The sequence below is a fragment of the Pantherophis guttatus genome, chromosome 1 (assembly GCF_059756535.1).
Source record: "Pantherophis guttatus breed Tessera chromosome 1, ASM5975653v1, whole genome shotgun sequence".
NCBI classification, from domain to species: Eukaryota; Metazoa; Chordata; class Lepidosauria; order Squamata; family Colubridae; genus Pantherophis; species Pantherophis guttatus.
In genome coordinates this window covers 235481808-235503479 of record NC_142063.1, presented here as the reverse complement: position 1 = coordinate 235503479, position 21672 = coordinate 235481808, and the positions used below count along the sequence as shown (strand labels likewise).

At 39.1% G+C, this 21672-nt stretch overlaps 1 protein-coding gene across 2 annotated transcripts; it reads right to left on the bottom strand.

The window, feature by feature from the left end:
- Positions 1–276: 276 nt before the first annotated feature.
- Positions 277–18795, bottom strand: CFAP206 (cilia and flagella associated protein 206). 2 transcript variants are annotated; one of them, XM_034408946.3, is made up of 13 exons: positions 18561–18795; positions 17122–17230; positions 16350–16433; positions 14902–14992; positions 13265–13453; positions 9971–10129; positions 9197–9405; positions 8821–8940; positions 4864–5062; positions 3347–3487; positions 2618–2811; positions 1526–1669; positions 277–562 (listed from the first exon to the last, which is right to left on the bottom strand). In XM_034408946.3, exons 2-13 carry the CDS (start codon positions 17227–17229, stop codon positions 332–334), a joined length of 1869 nt encoding a protein of 622 aa, XP_034264837.1. In that variant the 5' UTR covers position 17230; positions 18561–18795; the 3' UTR covers positions 277–331. The 2 variants fall into 2 exon arrangements, with proteins under 2 accessions (XP_034264837.1, XP_034264838.1); XM_034408947.3 differs by having other exon boundaries at positions 18270–18673.
- Positions 18796–21672: the final 2877 nt, after the last annotated feature.

The following is a 21672-nucleotide window of genomic DNA, read 5'->3' as shown; positions in this document are numbered from 1 at the left end:
ACAAGAGATGGGAAGAAAAGGAAGAATAATTAAGAGAATAAGCAGCCAGAAAACTCAACAACTAAATAATAAGAAACTTAAGTGTGGTAGTGAGATGCAGTGTATCCTAATTTATATTTGATAAAATTAAGTTATCAGGATATCGTCGTAGAGGGACAGGTCTGGCACTGAATAATTTATGCTGCATCTTATTATTGATATTTGGAGCTTTTTCTCCCCTGTTCCTATTCATGAAATGTATGTCCAACCTTCCAATCAAAAAAAATGGGAGACTCGTTTACATTTTTAAACATTTTAATTTATTGAAATGCTTTTCACTTAAACAACAAAATTATGTTTCATCAACTGCTCTTGTTAAGTTCACTTTGGTCATACGAGTAGTTGGGGGTGTTCCTCCACGAAGACCAGCTAGGAAAATCTGTGGCTTTGGTACATTGCTACTATTCTCTCGCTTAGTTTGTGAGCCAGAATCCTTCAACAAGTACACTTGGCTGCAGTTGTCCCTTCTCATATGACTGAGGTTAGTTTGCATTGAGTGAGTTAGCTTTTGGCGCAAATTAGCCTGAATACAGAAAAAAGATATGCAACTAAGTAAAAACACGCTCTTAAAAGTATATGGATTCACTGCATATTTTTTTAATACTAGAATGCCAATAATTGAAACCTAATACTTAAACTATAACTATAAATCTAGGTCAACTAGATTGTTAATAGGAAATAATCATTTTGAGATTTCTATCTGTTTTAAAATTGGGACAGTCTAGACTTTTCTCTTGTAATAATCACGGCAAAGGCAGAACAGGCATCTGTTTAACTCAGTCAAATTTGTATGAATTAAATTTCCAGATGAACTATTATTTACTGGTAATTATAGAATCAAGAGCCTCACTCAATCTTCTCTAGTTTCCGATGTAAAAATAAAGATTGACTTCATTCTTGAGAATCCATTGGCTTATAAATGTACTGTACCATTTTGTATTAGCATAGCTTTCTTCTTACATGTTAAAAAGAACAAGGGCAATTTATGCCATGTTAATTTATTAAATGTATATCCTGTCTTTCCATTACAAACATTCAAAAGAAGGTTTATTTTTTAAAAACACTTAAAAAATAAAGTAGTGTAAGAGCAAACAAGATCAGATCTTATGAAAAACTTGTAGAAAATTGTTTTAAACTGGAGCTCAAACACTGTTAAAATTAATTAACATTTCAAACATAAAACCTTCAGAGCTTCACAAAGCTGCAGAGAATATTTCAAACACGGGGTATAAATAAATAAAAAGTATGTTCTGCATACTGTATAAATGATTATTCTCAATCTTTGTGGTTCACATTTCTTGCAAATAATCAATCATGGCCCCAGCTTTAATAATCTGAATGTTTTGTCTCATAATTTCAGATCCTACCAGAACTAGATATTTTGTTCAACTGGAAAATTGGGAATTCCAGTAATTAACAGGCTACCTGAGATCATGGGACAAAAATTCCAGCCCTTTTAGTTCAGTTATCAGGCTAGGATACAGACCAGCTTGATGGCTTTTCTCCTCAACTCCCATTCATTCCACTCATAATTCTTCACAATTGTTGGTGGCAAAATATGGGTATCAGTCTGAGTACTGCTGTCACATTTTGAGATTGGCTGTAGTAATTGCTTGTCTTTAGCTCTAAACTGGAACAACAGCAAGAATAAAAACAAACTTAGTGTTATTCTCATCCCCTTTCCTTAATTTTTGGATAAATGTCACAGAAACTCAATCTGAATTTTTTAAGAAAATGTTTTTGGTGGTATGGCTCACTCTGCTTTCTTCTCATTACGCATGACTGAGAAGAATATCAGTAAGCGATTGCTTAGCATATTTCAAATTGGGAAGTCTGCAGAGCTAAACTCACTGCCAATAGTGCTGTTGTGGTCCACCAGCAGCCTGCGGAGCTGGCAGCGGAGTCGGACAGTGTGGAGGCTGGGGAGGACAATGGGCCATTCCTGGAGTCAGGGGAAGGCCCGGACGAGGGCTCTGCGTCAGAGGCAGAGATGGGGCCGGGGCCATCTGGGAGTGATGCGTGGACTCCAGAGCCTCCAAAGGCGGACAGCAGAGAGGCAGAGGAACAGGAGGAGTCTGTTCCTAGTGCATGCATGCGAAGAGCTGCCAGAAGGCAAGAGCAGCTGAAGAAAAAAGGACAACTCAGGAGTAAGGCCAGAAGATGATTGGCCATTCCCATAAGGCTTAAAAGAGCAGCAACGAGCTGTTGGGTTCTTTGTAGAAAAGCAACGTTCCCATGCTTCTCAGCATGTCTTGAACTTTGTGGGGATTTTGCCAAGAAAAGCCTTTGACAGGTTGCCAAAGACATCAAAGATTGGTAATAAGGCCGAGGGACTGGTTATTAAGAATTTTGTTTTGGACTAAGCTGAGAATGAATTAATTCTCAGCTGCTTTAATAAAAGTTTGTTGAGGACTGAATTGTGTTTGGTAATTACTATTTGGGCCTCGGTCACAAGTGCAGACATCACCACTGTACCAAGATCCACCTTTGCTTTGAGAGATATTCTAGTCCGCTTCCTAGAACAGGTGTTTGCCAGCAGTGCCTCTTTAAATCAATTATTGAAGACTAAATGGAGCACCTGAGAATAAGGAGCCAGGTATTCAAACTGATGGTGAAGCTCAAGCAGCTGAATAAGTTCTGCACATTCCTTGGCTTTTTCTGCTATCATCTTAATATATTTATCTGGACATTTGGCAAATGAATATGCAGCTTCCTTAGAATTAAAAGAATAATATTTCTCCTTATATTTCAAGACTCCAATGGAAGGATTTCCTAAAAAATAAAAAGCACAAAAAGTTTGCTATACGTGCCTCTAAACGTAATTTTCTTAACTTTTGAAGGAAGAAAGTATGCAATATACGGATCTTTTTTAAAAAATTAAGCCCAAATTTTACACTGTGTTCCCCCCGCTCCCTGTTTTTCAACTGTGTTCTTAAAAGAAGAGGGGGAGAGAAGAGGAAAAAAGAGGGAGACAGAGAGACACCTAATATAATGTGGCTGCACAGCAAATAGCATCAGGAAGCAATTATCATGCTTCATTCATATCATGCTCATGAATCTGAGAAGTGTTCTAGAAATCAGGGGTCTCTAACCTTGGCAACTTTAAGCCTGGCAGACTCCCAGAATTCAGTCCCAGAATTGAAATTCACCAAGCTTAACATTGCCAAGGTTGGAGGCCCCTCTCCTAGATAACATTGTCTTCCATTTATAACCTCTGATCTTTAAATATACTATATTTAAATATATATCTGATGTTTAAATATATTATATTTTTATTATATTTAAAGCAAGAATTATCTATAATTACCTGGGATAAGAAGGCCATCCTTAACAGCAAAAGTATATGCACAAAACCCATGATACTGAAACAGCAGTTGGCTAAAATTAATTGTACTTTCTGGAAAGAACCATTCTTCTTTGACAAAATCAGCAGGATTTACTTTATCATCTAAAAAGAATAAATTGAGAAGAATACAAATTAAAGTCTTAGCCAGTACAGGACACCTAAGGGCCTGTAGTATTCCCTGAGATATTTTCATCAATATCTTCAAAAGAGATGTGTACAATAGATCATACATGAATCATTTCATGCACAGAACAGCTACCTTGGAGTAGTTTGAGCCCAAACTGAAACATTAAGTATTTAGTCTGGATACAGAAAGAAAGGCGGCGGCTCTTTTGCAAATGTGGATCAGGGCAGCTGAGAGGAGGCATAAGATTATAGAGGTAGACAGAGTTTTGGGATTAAGGAGAGAAGCAACGTGGAACTAAGCAAAAATTTCCTGACAGTTAGAACAATTAATCAGTGGGAACAACTTGTGTCCAGAAGCTGTGAATGCTCCAACACTGGAAGTTTTTAAGAAGATGTTGGATAACCATTTGTCTGAAGTGGTGTAGGATTTCCTGCCTAGACAGGGGGTTGGACTAGAAGACCTCCAAGGTCCCTTCCAACTCTGTTATTCTATTCTATTCAATGATCTGGCAGCAGTGACAACTAAGGGGGTGGAGGAAAGGAAGAAAAGGCATTTGAAAATCAGGTATTGGGCAGCTTGATGGGATATACTGAGCTGAGAAACAGGCAGCTGCAGCAATGGAGATTGAGGGGACTAGAGAGAAAATTGGAGAAAATTAGGTAGAGTTACTGGCAGTAAAGACTGAATGGAGACCGAAAGGAAAGGTGCTAGGAAGATGAAATCTGGTATATTATGCTGTACAAGGAGTTGCTGAGGGGAGTAAAGGACAGATGGGGGAGGGCAACATGTAAAATCACTATGGGATCTCTACAGGTTTTGTTTTGGCCCAAACTCAGAGCATTATAACTTTCAGGATTTTGTTTTTGCTGAACCACTACTCCTCTAGAACACGAATGAAGGCGAAAATACATGTCCCAGGATAATGTTGGATCCTGCATCATCTTCTAGACCAGTTTGTGTTTGTTCTAGAAGTTCCAGAACACAGCGTTTGCTTCAGATTGGAAGCTAAATACATTTTTCTATTCCGTGCTCATTTTTCATATTTAACATTGCATTGCCTTCTCCCTGAGGGACAAAAAGTTCACAATCATTTTTTCCTATCCTAAACCAATTCCAACTGAAGCCATATAGCGCTATGTTGTCATGTTCCTTAAAATATCAATATAGTATAAGAAAAGTATGAGTGAAAAAGATGTTATTTTGTCTACAAAATTACAACGATACGAGAGATGCTTGATATTATATGACTAAGGACATGAGGACTGCTACTTCCCCCCCCCCGAAAAAAAAACTTCAAAAAATTTCAAAGAATATGTAGCAGCTTAAGTTTTTATTTACTCCTTCTACTTACCAGCATGTTTTAGTAACCTTTCTTCATCAGTTTTAATAACAAGGCCTTCAAGAAGAGGCGCTATCAACTCCTCAGGAAAGATTAATGTGTGGGTTTCTAAGAACTGCTGGAGACTGACGGTCAAATTATTGAGGAAACTGAGCACCAATATTTCATCTTGAAAACTGGTCCAAAGGTTAGAAAGCCCAATAAATGCAGGCTAGAAGGAAAAAGATACATATAAAAATATGTTTCCATTATGGCTGCAAAACTGTATTGCCCATTTGTCAAAAGTATGCAGAACCTATTTTGTACGCACATTATATATTATAAGGTATGTCCAGCAAAAATGTTTGTAAGTGGTGTGTTTGTGGATGCGTATAGTCTTCGATTTACAACTTAAATTGAACCCATAATTATTATTGCTAAGCAAGACAGTTATTAAGTGATTTCTGTCCCATTTTACGATTTTTCTTGCCAGGGTTGTTAAGTCAGTAGCATGGTTGTTAAGTGAATCTGGCTTCCCCATTGACTTTGTTTGTCAGAAAGTCACAAAAGATGGCCCTGGGACACTGCAACTGTCACAAATATTTGCCAGGTGCCAAGCATCTGAATTTTGATCATGTGACCACAGCTTTGCTTCAATAGTCGTAAGTGTGAAAAATGGTCATAAATAACCTTTTACATTGCTGCTATAACTTTGAGTGGTCACTAAGTGAATGGTTGTAAGTCGAGGGCTACCTGTATATCGATTGGGGAGATACCTTTAAGGCTAATCCAGACATACTGTCAGAAATGCTGTGTTCAGGTCTCCTGCAGGTCCTTTAAAAATTAAACAAAGTGGTTGATGCATTTTTTTTCCCGCCACATATAGTTGAGCAACTATTCTTTGGTTGGCAAATTACACATAGGGAAGGTATGCAGCAAATGTAATGGCAAATGACAGTTCTGGGGAAAATTCAATTTGAGAAAACAAGATGAAGCCCTTGAAAGCTTCGACGTCATGATCCTGGAATGAGGAACAATAAGAAGACTCTGGCCAGGGGACGTAATATATGAACAGAATTAAGAATGGAGAGATACTGGGAGTTTGTGCCAGTGGGCTCTAAACACATTTCAACTGGTTTGAACAGGGTGCTGGTGAAGAACTCTACAAGGTAACAAAATATGAGCTGAAGGCAGAAGGTGCTGAACAGGCCAAATGACTCAGTTCTGGATTAGGATCAAGAAACAGAAGATTTGCCAGGAGACAATTGCAATAATGTAAACTGAGAAACAACCAGAGCCTGCATCAATAAAGCTAAAGCTTCTCTATCAAGTCCATTGGATATTAAATGAATATCTATGCCCTTGCTACATGGCGCTCACATGTAACACCTCTTCTACGCGAGCTGCACTGGCTTCCGGTGGCCTTCCGAGTGCGCTTCAAGGTGTTGGTTCTTATGTTTAAACTGCTCCATGGCTTAGGACCTGAGTACTTACGAGACCACCTGCTGCAACCGATAACCTCCCACCAACCAATACGCTCTCACAGAGTAGGCCTACTCATAGTACCATCATTAAAACAATGTAATCTAGTATTCCAAGGGAGAGAGCCTTCTCTGTGGGGGCACCTACTCTTTGTAACAAAATACCCCCTGGAATACGAATAATCCCAGATCTTCGCACTTTCCAACGTGCCCTGAAGACCTTTCTGTTTCAACAAGCAGGGCTAGCATAAACATCTAAATTCTATGCCAAGGTCTTAGCAGATACACTAAGTTGACTCAATTTATTATTTACTGTTTATAAAAAAAAAATTATATGTATATGAAATCTTATTCTGTTCACCGCCCTGAGTCCTTCAGAAGGGCAGTATAGAAATTCAATAAATAATCATCATCATCATCATCATCATCATCATCACCTTAAAGGGGTTCAAAGTGAGCTTATCACAAGGCAAGATACTGAAACTGCAGAAAAGATACATCTAATGTATGTTAGAATTTTAAAGCTTTAGTCCGGCAAGATACTGTCCATTAGATGCAAGCAAATAAAGGATTGGACTTGACTGGATTTCTCTGTGTTGTCTTTGGGCTTGGGTCTGACGGTGACCTTGCCTAATAGCCGTGAGATTCAGTTCCAATTGTCATAATAAATCAAGGACTACTTGTATTGTTTTAAACTTCAGTTATCCAACCAGTTATACAGGAGTTGATGATTATAGAAACTGAAATTAAATAAATAAGAGCACAAAGGATGACAGAATAGGAGCTAGAACTAATCCCCAATGGATTAGTTGCAAAAGAACTGGAAGACAAAGAAGACTTGAATTAATGCAATGCTTAGCCAATGATGTTCAGGATCTGTTAATCAAAAGTATTAAACATTGCCATTAGGTCCAAAAAGACCAACATCAATGTAAGATGTTGGGACTTGACCCACAGAGTATCATTTAGTACTCTGGACAGCACTGAATTGAATGCCCCAAATCTTGATTAATTGGAAAAACAAGGCCACTGGAAGACAAAGGAACAATTGTGAGAAGACAATTGACTCAAAAACCTGAATAAAAAGGGAAGCAGAGATACAGGTCAGTAAGTTTAGTTATTACTAACTAAACTTACTGACCTGTATCTCTGCTTCCCTTTTCCCTTTATACTATAGTACAATATTTTAGCTATGTTAGCATATTTTTAACAATTTGTAATAACACTGTGCAGGTTGAGTTGTGTTTATACATGTTTAAATATGAACCAAGTCTCTGGCTGCAGAACAAGTCCTTATCAGTCTGGTGCAGAGCTCACAATGTGAGCATCTTAAGTGTACATTCTCTGTATTCAAGTTAAATGTTTTATTGTAATAGTGCTGTTCTTATTAACAATGCCACAAAATGGTGTAATTCATCCTGTTATATATATGATGAATTAACATTTAAATTTCCGAAACAAAATTTATCAAAAAATGCAATGAACATTATTTTGGTTGTAAAGTGAATGACCAACATAAGAACTGGGGAATTGGGCCCCTCACATTTGTTGTATAATATGTGTTAGACGTTTAACACGACAGTGAGAAGATTCACACCATATGCCGTTCTCTGTTTCTATGACTGGAGGAAGCCCCCAAAAATTATATCTCTGCCTAAAAAGCACAAAAGGAATCACTTCTAACAGAAAGAATGCTGTGAAATACCAGTTTACCATCTGGAATGAGGGCCTGTCGCACATAATGAGGAGTTGCCTGTACCAAGATCTCCAGAAAATGTGACATTTAGTTTTCCTTTCTCCTTTCCACATCAAACTTGGGCTTATGAAAACTCAGCAAAAGCAATGAATAAAATTGCAATTGGATTCAGTTACTTGAGGAATACATTTCCCAGGGTTACTGATGCTAAATTTAAGGAAGATATTTCTGTAGCTCCTTGGATAAAAAAAAAAAAAAAAGATAAAACACGACAAATTGGACACACTTGATGAAGTGCTAAGTGAGATTGGAAATACTTCATGGTGATTCTTCAAAAGTACCTGCAAAAACTTTTAGGAAAAGTCTAAAGCAGAAAGCTATTGCGAAATAGTGATTTCCTGATGTCGTACCAAGTTATGCAGTGTAACATGTCATTGAAAGTTCATTTCTCAGACTCTCACTTGGACCTTTTCCCTGACAACCTCAGTGCAGCCAATGACAAGCACAGTGAATGATTTTATCAGGACTTTTCAAACAAGGGAAAGCGCCACAAAGGCAAGCGGAGACTTGGTATGCTGGCTGACTACTGCTAGATCTTTGGAAGAGATATTCCTAAAGTGAAATTCAGCAGAAAATCAAACGCTGTTTCCTTTAGATATCAGTATTCTAATTTTAATTTACTTTTAAATATAGGCTATTATAAAAGTAAAGTTGTGTGTCACTCAAAAACCCTGCTAGACAGATTGGGTGAATCTATCAACTGGCAAATAAAAGCTTATAATTTCAGAATATTCTTGAAATTCAGAAACTCACATAAACAAGAGATGTGGGCACTGCCGTTTTTGACTTAACAATGTTGTTGACCTGTTCCATCTCAGCTGCGAATTCCTTTTGCATCATTTCAACTTCTTGTGCGCATGTGATCACTTCAGACTGAAAATATATGTTAGAGGTGGCAGGTATAACATTTGTAGGAAATAATAAAACTCATACCGAGTTGCTTAATAAACAAAAACATACTTTGTAGATTGGACCATTTCATTTTTTTTTTATAAAAAAATGAGAACATGAGAATATCGTACATTCGTATTTCAGCTAAAAGTGATTTGCCATCACTCAAATTTTGCCCACCTTTCACTAAGACAGTTTTAGCTACATTGAACATTTGCAACACATAATGGAATCTTACCAGAATAATGCAGAGGAAAGCTTCATGTTGTCTGACATTGTAGAGGGCTTCTTTCAACATTGTCTGCCCGAGTTCTATGTCACCATTATGACTCTCGTGCATCATTTCAATCAAGGCCGTGTATCGGTGGGCTAGCTGTTGGGAACCGTGCAGTTCAATGTCTATATGATGGCTGGCTGCTGGGATAGCTTCATTCAGAATCGCTGGCACTGTTGACACACAGTTTATCTCAAAGTTCCATTTCTTTAATTAGTAAAATACATTTTCCTCACATGCCCAGGACTAAATTATTATTCAAAGAGCACTGTATATCCCTTAGGTGTACTCTTGGGCTTTTGAGAAGTCATTTCCCCTATAGCCTCCTACATGCTTCAGAAAGTGTCCCCAGAAGCTGAGGAGATTCTCCAATAATGTCTACAACAAACACAAAAGGTTAAATGTGAAAGGGAAAGTCACCATTGGTGAATATGCAGAAGGACGTCATGTACATTCACAGACCTCCTTGGATTGTGCTTTAAATCAATTAGACACAGATAAGAAATATTGTACCAAATTTTCTAACTTTGAAAAAAAACTATGATCAGATTGTTCTGGAGGCTATACAGAGAAAAATAACATATGGGGGTGGGGGAGATTAAAGGTAATTGTCATCCTCAAACCACTCTCCTGAAGCTCTTAAACAACTCCGAGCAGCCCTGAACATTTCTGACATGTTCAAAAGTAGGTTAAGTATATATGTTCTGCACTTACGTTAGTAAATAGGTATTCACTTACAGTCATCAATGCCTTCACCGCCTTTCCCACTGTCCTTGTTGAACAATCGAATTCCTGTGACAATCATGGTGAGTTCTTTCAATTGCTGTTCTTTCTCTTTCTTACTTAGAGAGAGGAAAGCCGCAAGCTCTGTTTGAGGAAATACACTCTGCAGGGCAGCTGGTAAAATATTAAATATGCAAAGAGTCAGATCATGAAAAACACTGACTTCCAAGAGAGAACAGTAGAGATGCCTGTTTGGAAACAGACCATCTCTAATCTCTACCCTATGCCTAACACAATATAATTCTTGCTCATTTTTTAGTTCTGCTACTGAAACACTGCAAATTTGTTTAGATTTTAACGTTTTTGATATTTAACATGTGGAGCTTCAGAAAAAATCAGTTAAGTAGACATTATTTCATTGCACAAATGTAAAGACAAGCTTGGAGACTTGTTGGTATATCAGTTGTCTTAACAGTCCATAAAAATCCTTTCCTGAGCTCCTAAAAATGGGTTCTGGCTTAGTGGTGGACAACTTCTGCCTTTAAGTGCTGGGCAACTTTAATCGCCCTGACCTGAAGGCCAGTTCCAACAATGCCCAGGAATGTATGTGCTCAATGGCAATGTTGTGGCCCTCCAGCTGCCAGCAGAGCTGGCGGCAGATTCAGATGATGAGGAAGTTGGGGAGGAACTTGGGCCAGTTCTGGAGTCTGGGGAAGGCTCTGATGGATGCCCTGTGTCAGACACAGAGATAGAGCCAGGGCCGTCCGACATTTCCCAGCCACCAAAAAGGCAGCTGCCTTTGGAGGCTGATATGAGTGAGGAGGAAGAACAGCTGGGGCCTGTTCCAGATGCACATATGTGCAGAGCAGTTAGGAGAGGTGAACAACGGAAGACAAGGAGTCGACTCAGGAAGCAAAGCACATGTGGACACTGAATGGCCCCTCCCTGGCTGGGGAATAAATAGAAGGAAAGGGGAGTGGTTGTTGCAGGAGACAACAGTTCGTATTTCTGAAGATTTTGCTCATTGGGTTTCATGCCACAAAGACTGTTTGCCAGAACTTAATTTGCAGCCTTTTGGCTGGGAGCTCACAGCCTTGCAATTATCACAAGGTACTGATAAGGCCTGTTACTGCAGTTAACTCCTTGAAGGACTATTGCCTGGACTTTTTGGTGGGTGAATGCAATTAATTCATAAGAGGTAAATAAACAGGAAGTTTTCATGACAAGGACTCTGTTTCTTGCTTCTGCTAAGGCTGGGTCAGAACAGGCAACCATAGACTTGTTTCAAATAGTCATAGGTTCAACACATATAGGTGACCATGCATGTAATGTTTGTTTCAGAATGGAGGTTACATGAAGAGTTTTGTTATGACCAAATAACATACTGATTGTTAGCCATCCAGGATCGCCATGGAACAGGAGAATCTATTTGAGTGATCTGTCTCACATGCCTAAAAAATCCAAAATTTCCAGAAAGCCCTTAGGGAATTCTCAGCTGTGTAGCAGGCAGTTCTATGCAGTGCCCATTGAACAATTAGTAGCAGAAGGCAAATGGGATGCTGAACAGTATTGCCCCTGAGTAGTCCTTTTCTAGGGCTTCTGCTGACTGGCTCCTTCACACTTCCTTGAGGAAGGAAGGAAATACCAAAACTGAAACATTCTGAAAAGGTCATCCCTGGATAGGACTTTCAGATAATTCTAATCGGTGGTGGGTTTCTACTGGTTCGGGCGAACCAGTAGTGGAGGCGGCGGGAGGCTCCGCCCATCCGCCCAGATGTCATCACGGATGCTCTGCGCATACACAGAAGCGCTATGCGCAAGCTCTCACAGTTCCAAACCACTAGCGAAGGTAAGTGAAAACCACTACTGATTCTAATCCAATTTTGAGCATTCTTGCTAAGATGAGGTATGTGAGTACTTGTGAAGGATGTTAAGTTAGTGATAGTGGACCACAATACCATAGAAGCAGACTATTTGGAACCTTTTCAGTGATAGTTGAGACTAGAATATGCATGTGACACTTTTGTCAGTTTTATGAATGGCCTACACCAAGCCCTCAAGGACCAGAAGTATTCCTTCTGGTCCTGCTTGATCCCTCAGCAGGTTTTAATAACATTGGTGATATTTCTTTCTGGATTATCTTCAGGATTGGGGGATTGGAAGCACCACTTGTAATGGATTTGCTCCTTTCTGAGTGGGTGGTTTCAGTCGGGTAATGGGAATCAAGAGGTCATCCCGATGGCCCCTGATATGCAAGATGCTACAGAGGTTGGTCATCCCTCCTCTGCTCTATAACATCTATATGAAACTACCAGGAGAGGCCACACAATAGTTTGGGGGTGCAGAATCATCAGTTTGCTATTAATTGAATCAGTGGCGATGAGAGAACAGGCTACTATAGGTAATCGTGACTGACTAATCAGGACCAGGAATTTCATCACTAAGAGATGTGGTAGGGGTGAAATCCAGCAGGTTCTGACAGGTTCTGGAGAACGGTAGCGGAAATTTTGAGTAGTTCGGAGAACCGGCAAATACCACCTCTGGCTGGCCCCAGAGTGGGGTGGGAATGGAGATTTTGCAGTATCCTTCCCCCAGGAGTGGGGAGGGAATGGGGATTTTGCAGTATCCTTCCCCTGCCACACCCACCAAGCATGCCCACCAAGCCACACCACACCCACAGAACCGGTAGTAAAATAATTTGGATTTCACCACTGAGATGTGGTCATAAGTCGCAACATCGTATGATCGTGCTAATTTATGAGTCATAGCACCCCATGGTCACATAATCGCCATTTGCTCCTTCTTGCTCAGCTTCTCCATTGACTTTGCTTGTTGGAAGCTGGATGTTAAGACAGAACACCTATGCCATCGTAGAATGTAGTGCTCTGCACTATTGCAGTATTTCTGTTCCCATTAAACAATTTTTAGTTTTCAGAAATCCTCTCTAGTTGTAGAGAGGATGAGAAGAGTCTCTTTGTGGCGGTTGCAATGCAAGGGAAGGCAATATGCTGCCTCTGTAAACAGCTTAGAAAGGCTGTAAAGTGCTATGAAGCGGTATGAAGTCTCAAGTGCTATTGCTATTCTCTTTTTCTGTTATATATAGGCATATGTGAATGTGTGGATAGATAGATAGAGACAGAGGAAGGGGCAGAGACAGAGACCCTTTAATGTTTCCAGCTTAAGCTGAAGGACAGCATTGAAAGTGGTATTTATTTTTTTCTAATATCTCCTTGAGTAACTACTATAGTAAAATCACTATATGCAATATTACTAAAAAGCTATAATGTTATATTTGGACATTTTACTAACCAGTTGCCTCTCTAATGACTTTGATGTCTGTAGGAGATCCAAGGCCAGAGCGTAGCAGCACATAGCTGACAATCTTTCGGTAAACGCTTTCTAATTCTTCTCGGGTACGAGCTCGGTTATCGGTAATTTCTCTAGATACAGGAGCAAGCCTGGAGTCTAGAACACGATGCTGTTCCTTAATTAACTCAACTAAGAGAAAGCACAAAACCATTGCATGAAAGCGCTTCCCATCTCTACTATTAAACTGTAGGTTAACGTATCACAATATAATTTAACAGAGAGAGATTTTCTCTCACTGGCCTTAGCATCCTGCAGTTAGATTTTCAATTCAAATCACAGAGAAAGCAAAAGGCAACAGAGAGACCAAAAAAAACTTTCAGGAAGGTATAGCTAAGGAAAAGTACCCATATCAACTCTTCCCACATGTTCAGTGGTGGGATTCAGCCAGTTTGCACCTATTCAAGAGAACCAGTTGTTAACTTTCTAAGCAGTTTGGAGAACCGGTTGTTAAAAGAAATCTTATTTTGGTTTTTTTTCCACTTTACAGGGCTAATCCTGTAAGAAAGGCAGGAAGGAAACATTCTGGTGTTGTTTCTAGCCTAATCGTTATTGGCCTACTTACAGAAACTGCCTCTCTGGTTAACCCTTATGACATTGTAACAGCTAAGGCGAAGCACCCATCGATATGAGTGATGTTGAGCTGGCCATGCCCACATGGTCACATGACCACCGAGGCATGCGTACCCAGCTGGTCATTAGGGCAGAGAACCGGTTGTTAAATTATTTGAATCCCATCATTGCACATATTCATTTTGCTACAATACTACTATAACCCTACCAAATTATCCTAATCGCACAGTTGGGTTCCTCACCGAGTTAAAACAGATTGGATAATATTTTACAATTGGTAATTATGCATAACCAATTTATTGGATCATTGGAATACAATATATCTATTTTATCAATTTGGTAAGGATATGTTTTCAGGCGTGGTACCTCAGTGGATTAAAAAAAATCAGAGAAGATCTATACTCCAGCGTTCAAATCTCACCACCATGTGACAGAGTAAGCTACCTTCACTTGCCTCAGCTCCACCCAATTTAGCAGTTTGAAAGCATGCAAATGCAAGTAGATAAATAGGTACCACTTCTATGGGAAGGTAATAGTGTTCCATGTTTTGCCAAATGCTTTGTGCTGCAGCATGATACCATGCGGCCACAAATGTCTTCAGACAGCCTTGGCTCAGTGGCTTAAAGAAATGGAGATGAGCACCGCCCTATAAAATTGACTATGACTAGTGGAGTAAAACCCGCAAAGATACTCTTACCTTTATAATGTTTTCAGGATTTCAAGATTAAATTAAAGACTATTAATGCTAGGCAAAATACAGGTTGGTTATATTTGAAGACACTTCATTTATAACTTCCTTGCTTTCATTTGTGTGCGTGATTGTTTATTACATTACTTACTTTTAATCTCAATATTAATATTATAAATATTTGGATAAACAAGAATGGATGTTTTACTAGGCAAGAAGCCCCATTGAAATCTAAATTTTAACCTAATGTAAGCATGAATGAGAATGCACTACGGGAGTAATATATTCACAATATATAACTTTACTACAAATTGTTTACCTCGATTTGTATAGTTCATATCAAAATAAACTTGCATCTTAATTGTGTTCAAGGATGGATTTTTAACATCAAGAAGTCTCCCAACGCAAAGCTGAAAAGAGATACTGTTGAAATAAATTATTTCAAGCTATCTTGCAAATGATGAAAACAGTATTTCTAGCAACATTTATTAATCTCTTGGCTCAAAGTTTATATACTGGAATCAAACATTATCATTCCAATGGAAATATAAGCCAAATTTCATATATATCTGCATGCTGCTCATGTAATATTCTGGTAAAAAAAGAAACCTAGTTCATGAGTACAACAGTATGGGACATCTCTGACAATGTCGTAAAATCTCATAAAATCAACACAATAAAAACTGTATTATTGTATTTTATTAGTAGTACTGTTACTATTAAGTATCAGCTCTTTCTTTTTACTAAAGCAGATTAGAATTATAAGGAAAATCTCATGTAACTTTTAAGTTCTTCAACACACTCAAATCTCTAGCAAGACAACTTCCATCTGCCTTAAAACATTCTACTTCATTTGGAAATTTATGTCTTCATTCTTTGGAGGTCCTACACACTTCAAAAAGGCCCAAGTTGGATTTGTGTAGTTATTTTTAGAATCAGTTTGTTTGTGAATGATTTTTAAATTCAAAGCATTGTGGTGGAAAACATTGAATGTAACATGTTAACCACATTTTCATTATATTTTTACATACAGACTTGGTTTTAAGGAATAGTTCCAATGTATAGTTAGAAAATAATCTAATAATTGATTGATATCAAATTATTTTAAGAAGATATTTAAATGATACTGCAATGGTGCACTACCTCCCTCTTTCTTTCATAGAAGTCTGCAAATATTTGCTCTTCTCTTAGCTTAGTTGTGACAGATGTTGCTGGGCCTGTTCAATCATGAGGTAACATATGTCTTATTTATAACCTTCTTTTTCTTCAGAGCAACTTACTTGGCTGATAATGAAGTTGGCCATTTGTCAATGTAGCTCAAACTGGCTTCCTCCTTTGTGCAGCTCTTGCATAATCTGATCAGGTTTCTCTTGATCTTGCTCCTGTATGTTAGTACTGCCTGCAGACCACTCACAGTTTACCACTACAATGACTATATGGGCCTTCTGGTTGGGACTGTCCCCTTTCCTCTTAAGCTTCTGACTACAATTTAGGCAATTACAGCTGATACTATTCCTGCAAACGGGAAGGCAGTAATCTCTATGGGATGAAGGATTTGTGAAGGGAAGAGAACAATCATAGGATGATGACAGAGCCTGGAATCTCATATCCAAACTTGCATAAATTCAAAGTCCCATGCTTTTTAATTTTTTAAGAATAATTTTATACTGGTGTACCCCTCCCAAGAATAAAAAGGGTTATGTTTTTGTTGGACATATATAAAATTGAACAGAATCCTTTTGCATAAGTTCCAAAGCAAGAACTTACTTCAATAAGTTTCTGTACATCAGCCTTTGTTAGAGTCTTATCCACATTAAATCCATTCTTTGGATCCAGTACAACAGCTTTCACCTATAAAATGATAAAGAAGTTTCCTGATTAATTTGTTTCTTTTATACTTATTTAGGTTTAAAGAGTAATTAGCAATGCCTGATTTAAACCTTATACTTAAATCTTATATTTAAATTAAGACGATTCAACACCAGTGAATTAGTTTTGTGTTTGAACTGCAATCTGGTTAAAGATTAATAAATGACGGTTTCATCACTAGACAGACTCATCAGAAAAAAAGATGAAGCTATATTATGTCACTGGTTGATAGGAGCTGAGTGCCATGTTTTATTCTTCATTTAATGATGAAAAGTTTAAATAGCTGTCACAACTTCCCCACACTGAGAGTTACATTCATCTTAGAAGCTGGGAGAACATGAGTTCTTTTCAGAAGCCAGATGGGTGACTTTGGGCCAGTTATTTTCTCTTCCCTAAATGGGAACTTGAAAAATATCTATCTACCAACCCCCACTGGATCATGTATTAGGTTAAGATCCATAATCTTCAATGAAGAGAACTTTGTCCTGTAGTGAACTAATTCAGGCTGCTAATATTAACTTTTTAAAACCAATATATTTAAACATTTATGTCTTTTAATGTCTTTCATATGGTTCCAGCACACCACTCAAAAACCAGCTAGGCACCTCCTGTTAAAAATAGCTAAGCACCCCAAATTTAAATAGAGAAGATTGATTATTTATGTTGTTACCATGAATGCTACCAGAGTTTCTGTTACACTTTGTCCATTCATTGCACATTCTTGGCCTATTTCACGGATGATGTTCTTGATGACATTTTCAGCTTGACAGTGAGCCATTCTGCAGCAATAAAAAAGGAAGATCAACATTTGTCCTATTACTATTTTCAAGCTTGCTCTTATTGACAATACTGCATAAAGTCCTCCAACCTATCAAACTTTCAAAGATATAGAAATTTGAAATTTGAATAATAAATATCCTAGCCAAAAGACTGGCATCATTAATGTCTATCAAGAAAACTGATCAAAAAAGTTTATTCTAATAGCTCTTGTTTGTTATAGAAAGCATATCATGCCAAGCAGACAATGGCTTGATGCTCTGACAATTTAAGAATTGTAGCACCATGGAAGAGGCCATGTTTCCAGTTCAATCTTTTACATCTCCAACTGTAGAAGGAGTTTACCTGTACAAAGTTCTAGAAACATGGATCAACAACCTGCATCCATGCATTGCAATTTTAATATTTTTGGCATCATATACAATAGTAGTGTTGCTTCCAATATCAGCAGAAAGCCAAAAACCTTAGCAAGTGAAGGAATGCAATCTTCATCAGTGCTGCCCTTGGATTAACTCTTACTTCATGTCTTCCGATGCCCTTTTCTCCATTTAACTTGCTTTTAAAACTAATTCTAGTTAACTAGTTGAACTAATTTTAACTAACATATTTGACCACTTATTTCTCAACCCCAAAAGAGTTCATTAAATGAATGCTTACGGTTCATATCCAGTCACTGTATGAAAGTAGGACGTTTACAATGTCTACCCAGACCACTAAAATACCAAAACGGTATGATTTCAGACAGAATTCTGATTCGGTCATCAGAAAAACCTGCACAAATTTACAGCGTGGCACAACCCAATTTCATGCCATGATAGTTCTAACAATGTGATTAAGACCATTTATTTTCTGCTCCCTAGTTCTTCTCAACGCCCACCTCCCAAATCCATCCATCACACCTTGCCATGCAGCGGCTTTCTTAACTTCCCAGAGGTACCTGAAAAATCAAAGATGGAGCATTCAAGGTGGACCTACAGGTGGGAAAGAGTTAATCCAAGGTGGATCTACAGGTGGGAAACTGAGGGTCATATATTCACTTACAGAAGTTCTTCAGGAACAAAGGTGGAGGCACAGCACCTCCAAAAGATCTTCTTACCGCCCTCCTAGCTTCGGGTCATACACCTTTTCTCCTTTCCACAACTGTTGCGTCCAGAAAACACACGATCGGGACGGAGGTGGGTGGGAAAGAGAGCAGGTAAGGTCAGGAGACCTATGCTTGCCCAGTGCACAGGTTGTGCCACGGAAACCACTCGGTCTCTTTAAAAGGTGTGCAAGGGACGCTAGAAAGCTGACTAACGCCTGGCCCGCAGTTCTGCGAGTGTTGGTTTTTACCTGTTGCACCGCTCTGACGAAACCAAGAGGAAGGTCAGACCGGATTACTTTCCGCCCCCACCTTCTCCACGATCGACTTTCTCCCCCTCTTTCCCAAGAAGCGTTGTTGATCCATGCACCAGCCCTTTGTTTCCATGGAGACCATAGGCGCCTAGCCCTAGCCAATAGAGAGCCGCGGACCGACTGAATGGCGGGGCTAACGAGCCTCCCTCCGCAACTTCTGTCCTTTCTCGGAGTTGATGCTCCCCGTTTTCTTTCTCCGCGCCGACCTTAGCCAGACCTCCCCCCCCTCCCCTCTCTATATTTGGGGGAAATTGATCCTTTACATTCCGGACAAATGGCCTGATTTTATTCCAAGGTACTTGTGTTCATTTCGCACATTGTGGAGAAATGCCAGAGGAAGGAAAGACTGGCGGTTTTCGCCCTAAGCTGCAAACTGTACGCGTTCCTAACTATGCCTTTAGTAGACACGTGTCAAGAAGCTAGAGGGGGTTTTCTGCAACCTTAAGAGGGTTGCAGAAAAAAATGCTTTTAGAAGCCTCTGACAATCAGTCAACTCAGGATTTTTTTTCTGCAACCTCTTCAGCCAAAGAGGTTGTAGGGAAAAAAAATGCCTTTAAAAATGCTTTTAAAAGCCTCTGACGATCCCAGCTGAGCCGCAAGATCATCAGAGGCTTTTTTTTTTTTACTTTTAAAAGCATTTGTAGAAAAAATGCTTTTAAAAGTAAAAAAAAAAAAAAAGCCTCTGATGATCGTGTGGCTCAGCTGGGCATGGGGGGGGGAGGGCAGGGATTTTTGCTACTGGTTCTCCAAACCACCCGCTGCCATCGCTACCGGATCAGGCGATCCGGTCCGAACCGGGAGCATTTCACCGCCGAGGGCCAGGATTCTGCTCTTAGGGTGTGCCTCCCCCTTTCCTAACTAAATATTTGAGGCTGTTTTTCACTACCTATAATGTCCCTAGTTGGGTTTTTGGCAAATCCCAAGTTCATTCTGTGTTTCTACAACAAATTATCTGTAAAGCCTTTGACTCATATGCAGTTTAATATTGTCTTGGAACTTCATCCATCGAGCTCTCCAATTGTATCCATTCCTGGACCTGGAGGCACTGTTTTAGCAATATTTTACAGCCCTCTCTAAACGGTTTACAGTGTCAGCATATTGCCCTCAACAATCTGGGTCCTCATTTTACCGACCTCGGAAGGATGGAAGGCTGAGTCAACCTTGAGCCGGTGAGATTCGATCTGCTGAACTGAAGCTAGCAGGCAGCAGAAGTAGCCTGCAATACTGCACTCTAACCACTGCGCCACCTCAGCTCTCTGTTACCACTCATAACTTAGTCATCTCTCAGACTTCTGCATTGAGCTACCCTTTTAAGACTCTTTGAAAGTTACAGTTGGAAGTTAGAATTCCAACAGTGCAGGTAGACTTGGTCATACATCTCACTTAGTTAGTTAGTTAGTTTATTATATTTATATACCGCCCCCTCTCCCGAGGGACTCGGGGCGGTGAACAGCCAGCAAATAAAATACACAGATACAAAATTTAAAACAACATTAAAAAACTTTGCAAACTGGGTGCAATTCAAGGTGCTGGTTATCACCTATAATGGCACAGGGCTAAGTTATTTATAGGACCAATTGTCTCTGGTAGTTTCTGCCTCTCTTATATATACTCCAACAGAGTGAGCATGTTCTAGATCAGGGGTTCCCAACCGGGGGTGCAAGACGATATTCCAAGGGGTGCGAAAACCTGGGTTTAGAAGTTTCAAAATTCTAGTGTATATGCATATTATATGCATATAATTATTTACTTTTGTAAGGGGTGCAAGAATATATCAGAAGCATTCTAGGGGTGTGGGGTATAGGGAAGATTGGGAACCCCTGTTCTAGATCCCTTCCTTGGAGCAATCTCATTCAAAGGGATTTAGGAGGCATGCCTTCTCAGTGACGGAATGCTTCCCACCCCCCACTTTACCCAAGTAATCCAATAGTGTTGAATCACTTTTAACATACTTGTGCAAAACTGCCCTTGAGTATGGTTCAAATGTTACAGGTAGTGTAACTAGTGTGGGGCTCACTGCTGTACACACAATATATCCTTTTACTGAAACAAGGAACGATCCCCTTACTCAAAACAGGCTGACATCCCCACATGGACTCAGCCACAGTTCACATCCTAGATACCTTTCATCATTCAGGACTTACCTGGATTCTAATATTATTACTTCTTATTGTATCATCTTATTGGTTATTTGACTTTTTGGATTTTGGACACTTTTCTTTTTAGCTTCCTTCCATAAAATGGAGGCAGTTTATACTTTCAACAATCCTGGTAAAGACCTTTGCTGGAGAAAACTATGTTACATACACCCACCCCTACAAAGTATTGCTTACAATGAGATAAGAAAGAATTTAGCCTCTAAATTTCTGCATTGCTAGGGATGGGGGCGGGGAGGAATTGAGTGACCATAAATTGGATTTGACACTAGTATATGAGTCCTACAGGTTTCCCTTCTCCTCCGATACTTTATAAGTTGTGCAGAATGTAGAAGGGTTAAAGTAGGTTATGGACTAGGTACAAATATTTTAAAAATCATAATATTGCAGGGAGTATTATTTAACCCAAAGAATCAGCAATTTAAATCTCATATACAATAAAGCAAACTAAAGCAGTTATGAAAATGAGTGAAGCTGACACTGCTTCCCATGATGCATAAATTTCATGGTCGCTGTGATCAGATTTCACAGATTTTTGAAACCATATGAACTTCCCATTGATAGTGCTGACATTTGTGTATATCGAAATCAGAATTTTTTGTGCAGGTGGTCCTCGACTTGCAACCATTCATTTAGTGACCATTCAAAATTACAACATCACTGAAAAAACCCGACTTATGACCATTTTTCACACTTATGACCATTGCTGCATCCCCACCATTACGTGGTCAAAATTCAGATGCTTGGCAAGTGACTCATATTTATGACGGTTGCAATGTCCCTATATATATGTGATCACCTTTTGCAATCTTTTGACAAGCAAAGTCAATGGGGAAGCCAGATTGACTTACCATAACAACCATGATCGTAAAATGGGGCAAAATTCACTTAAC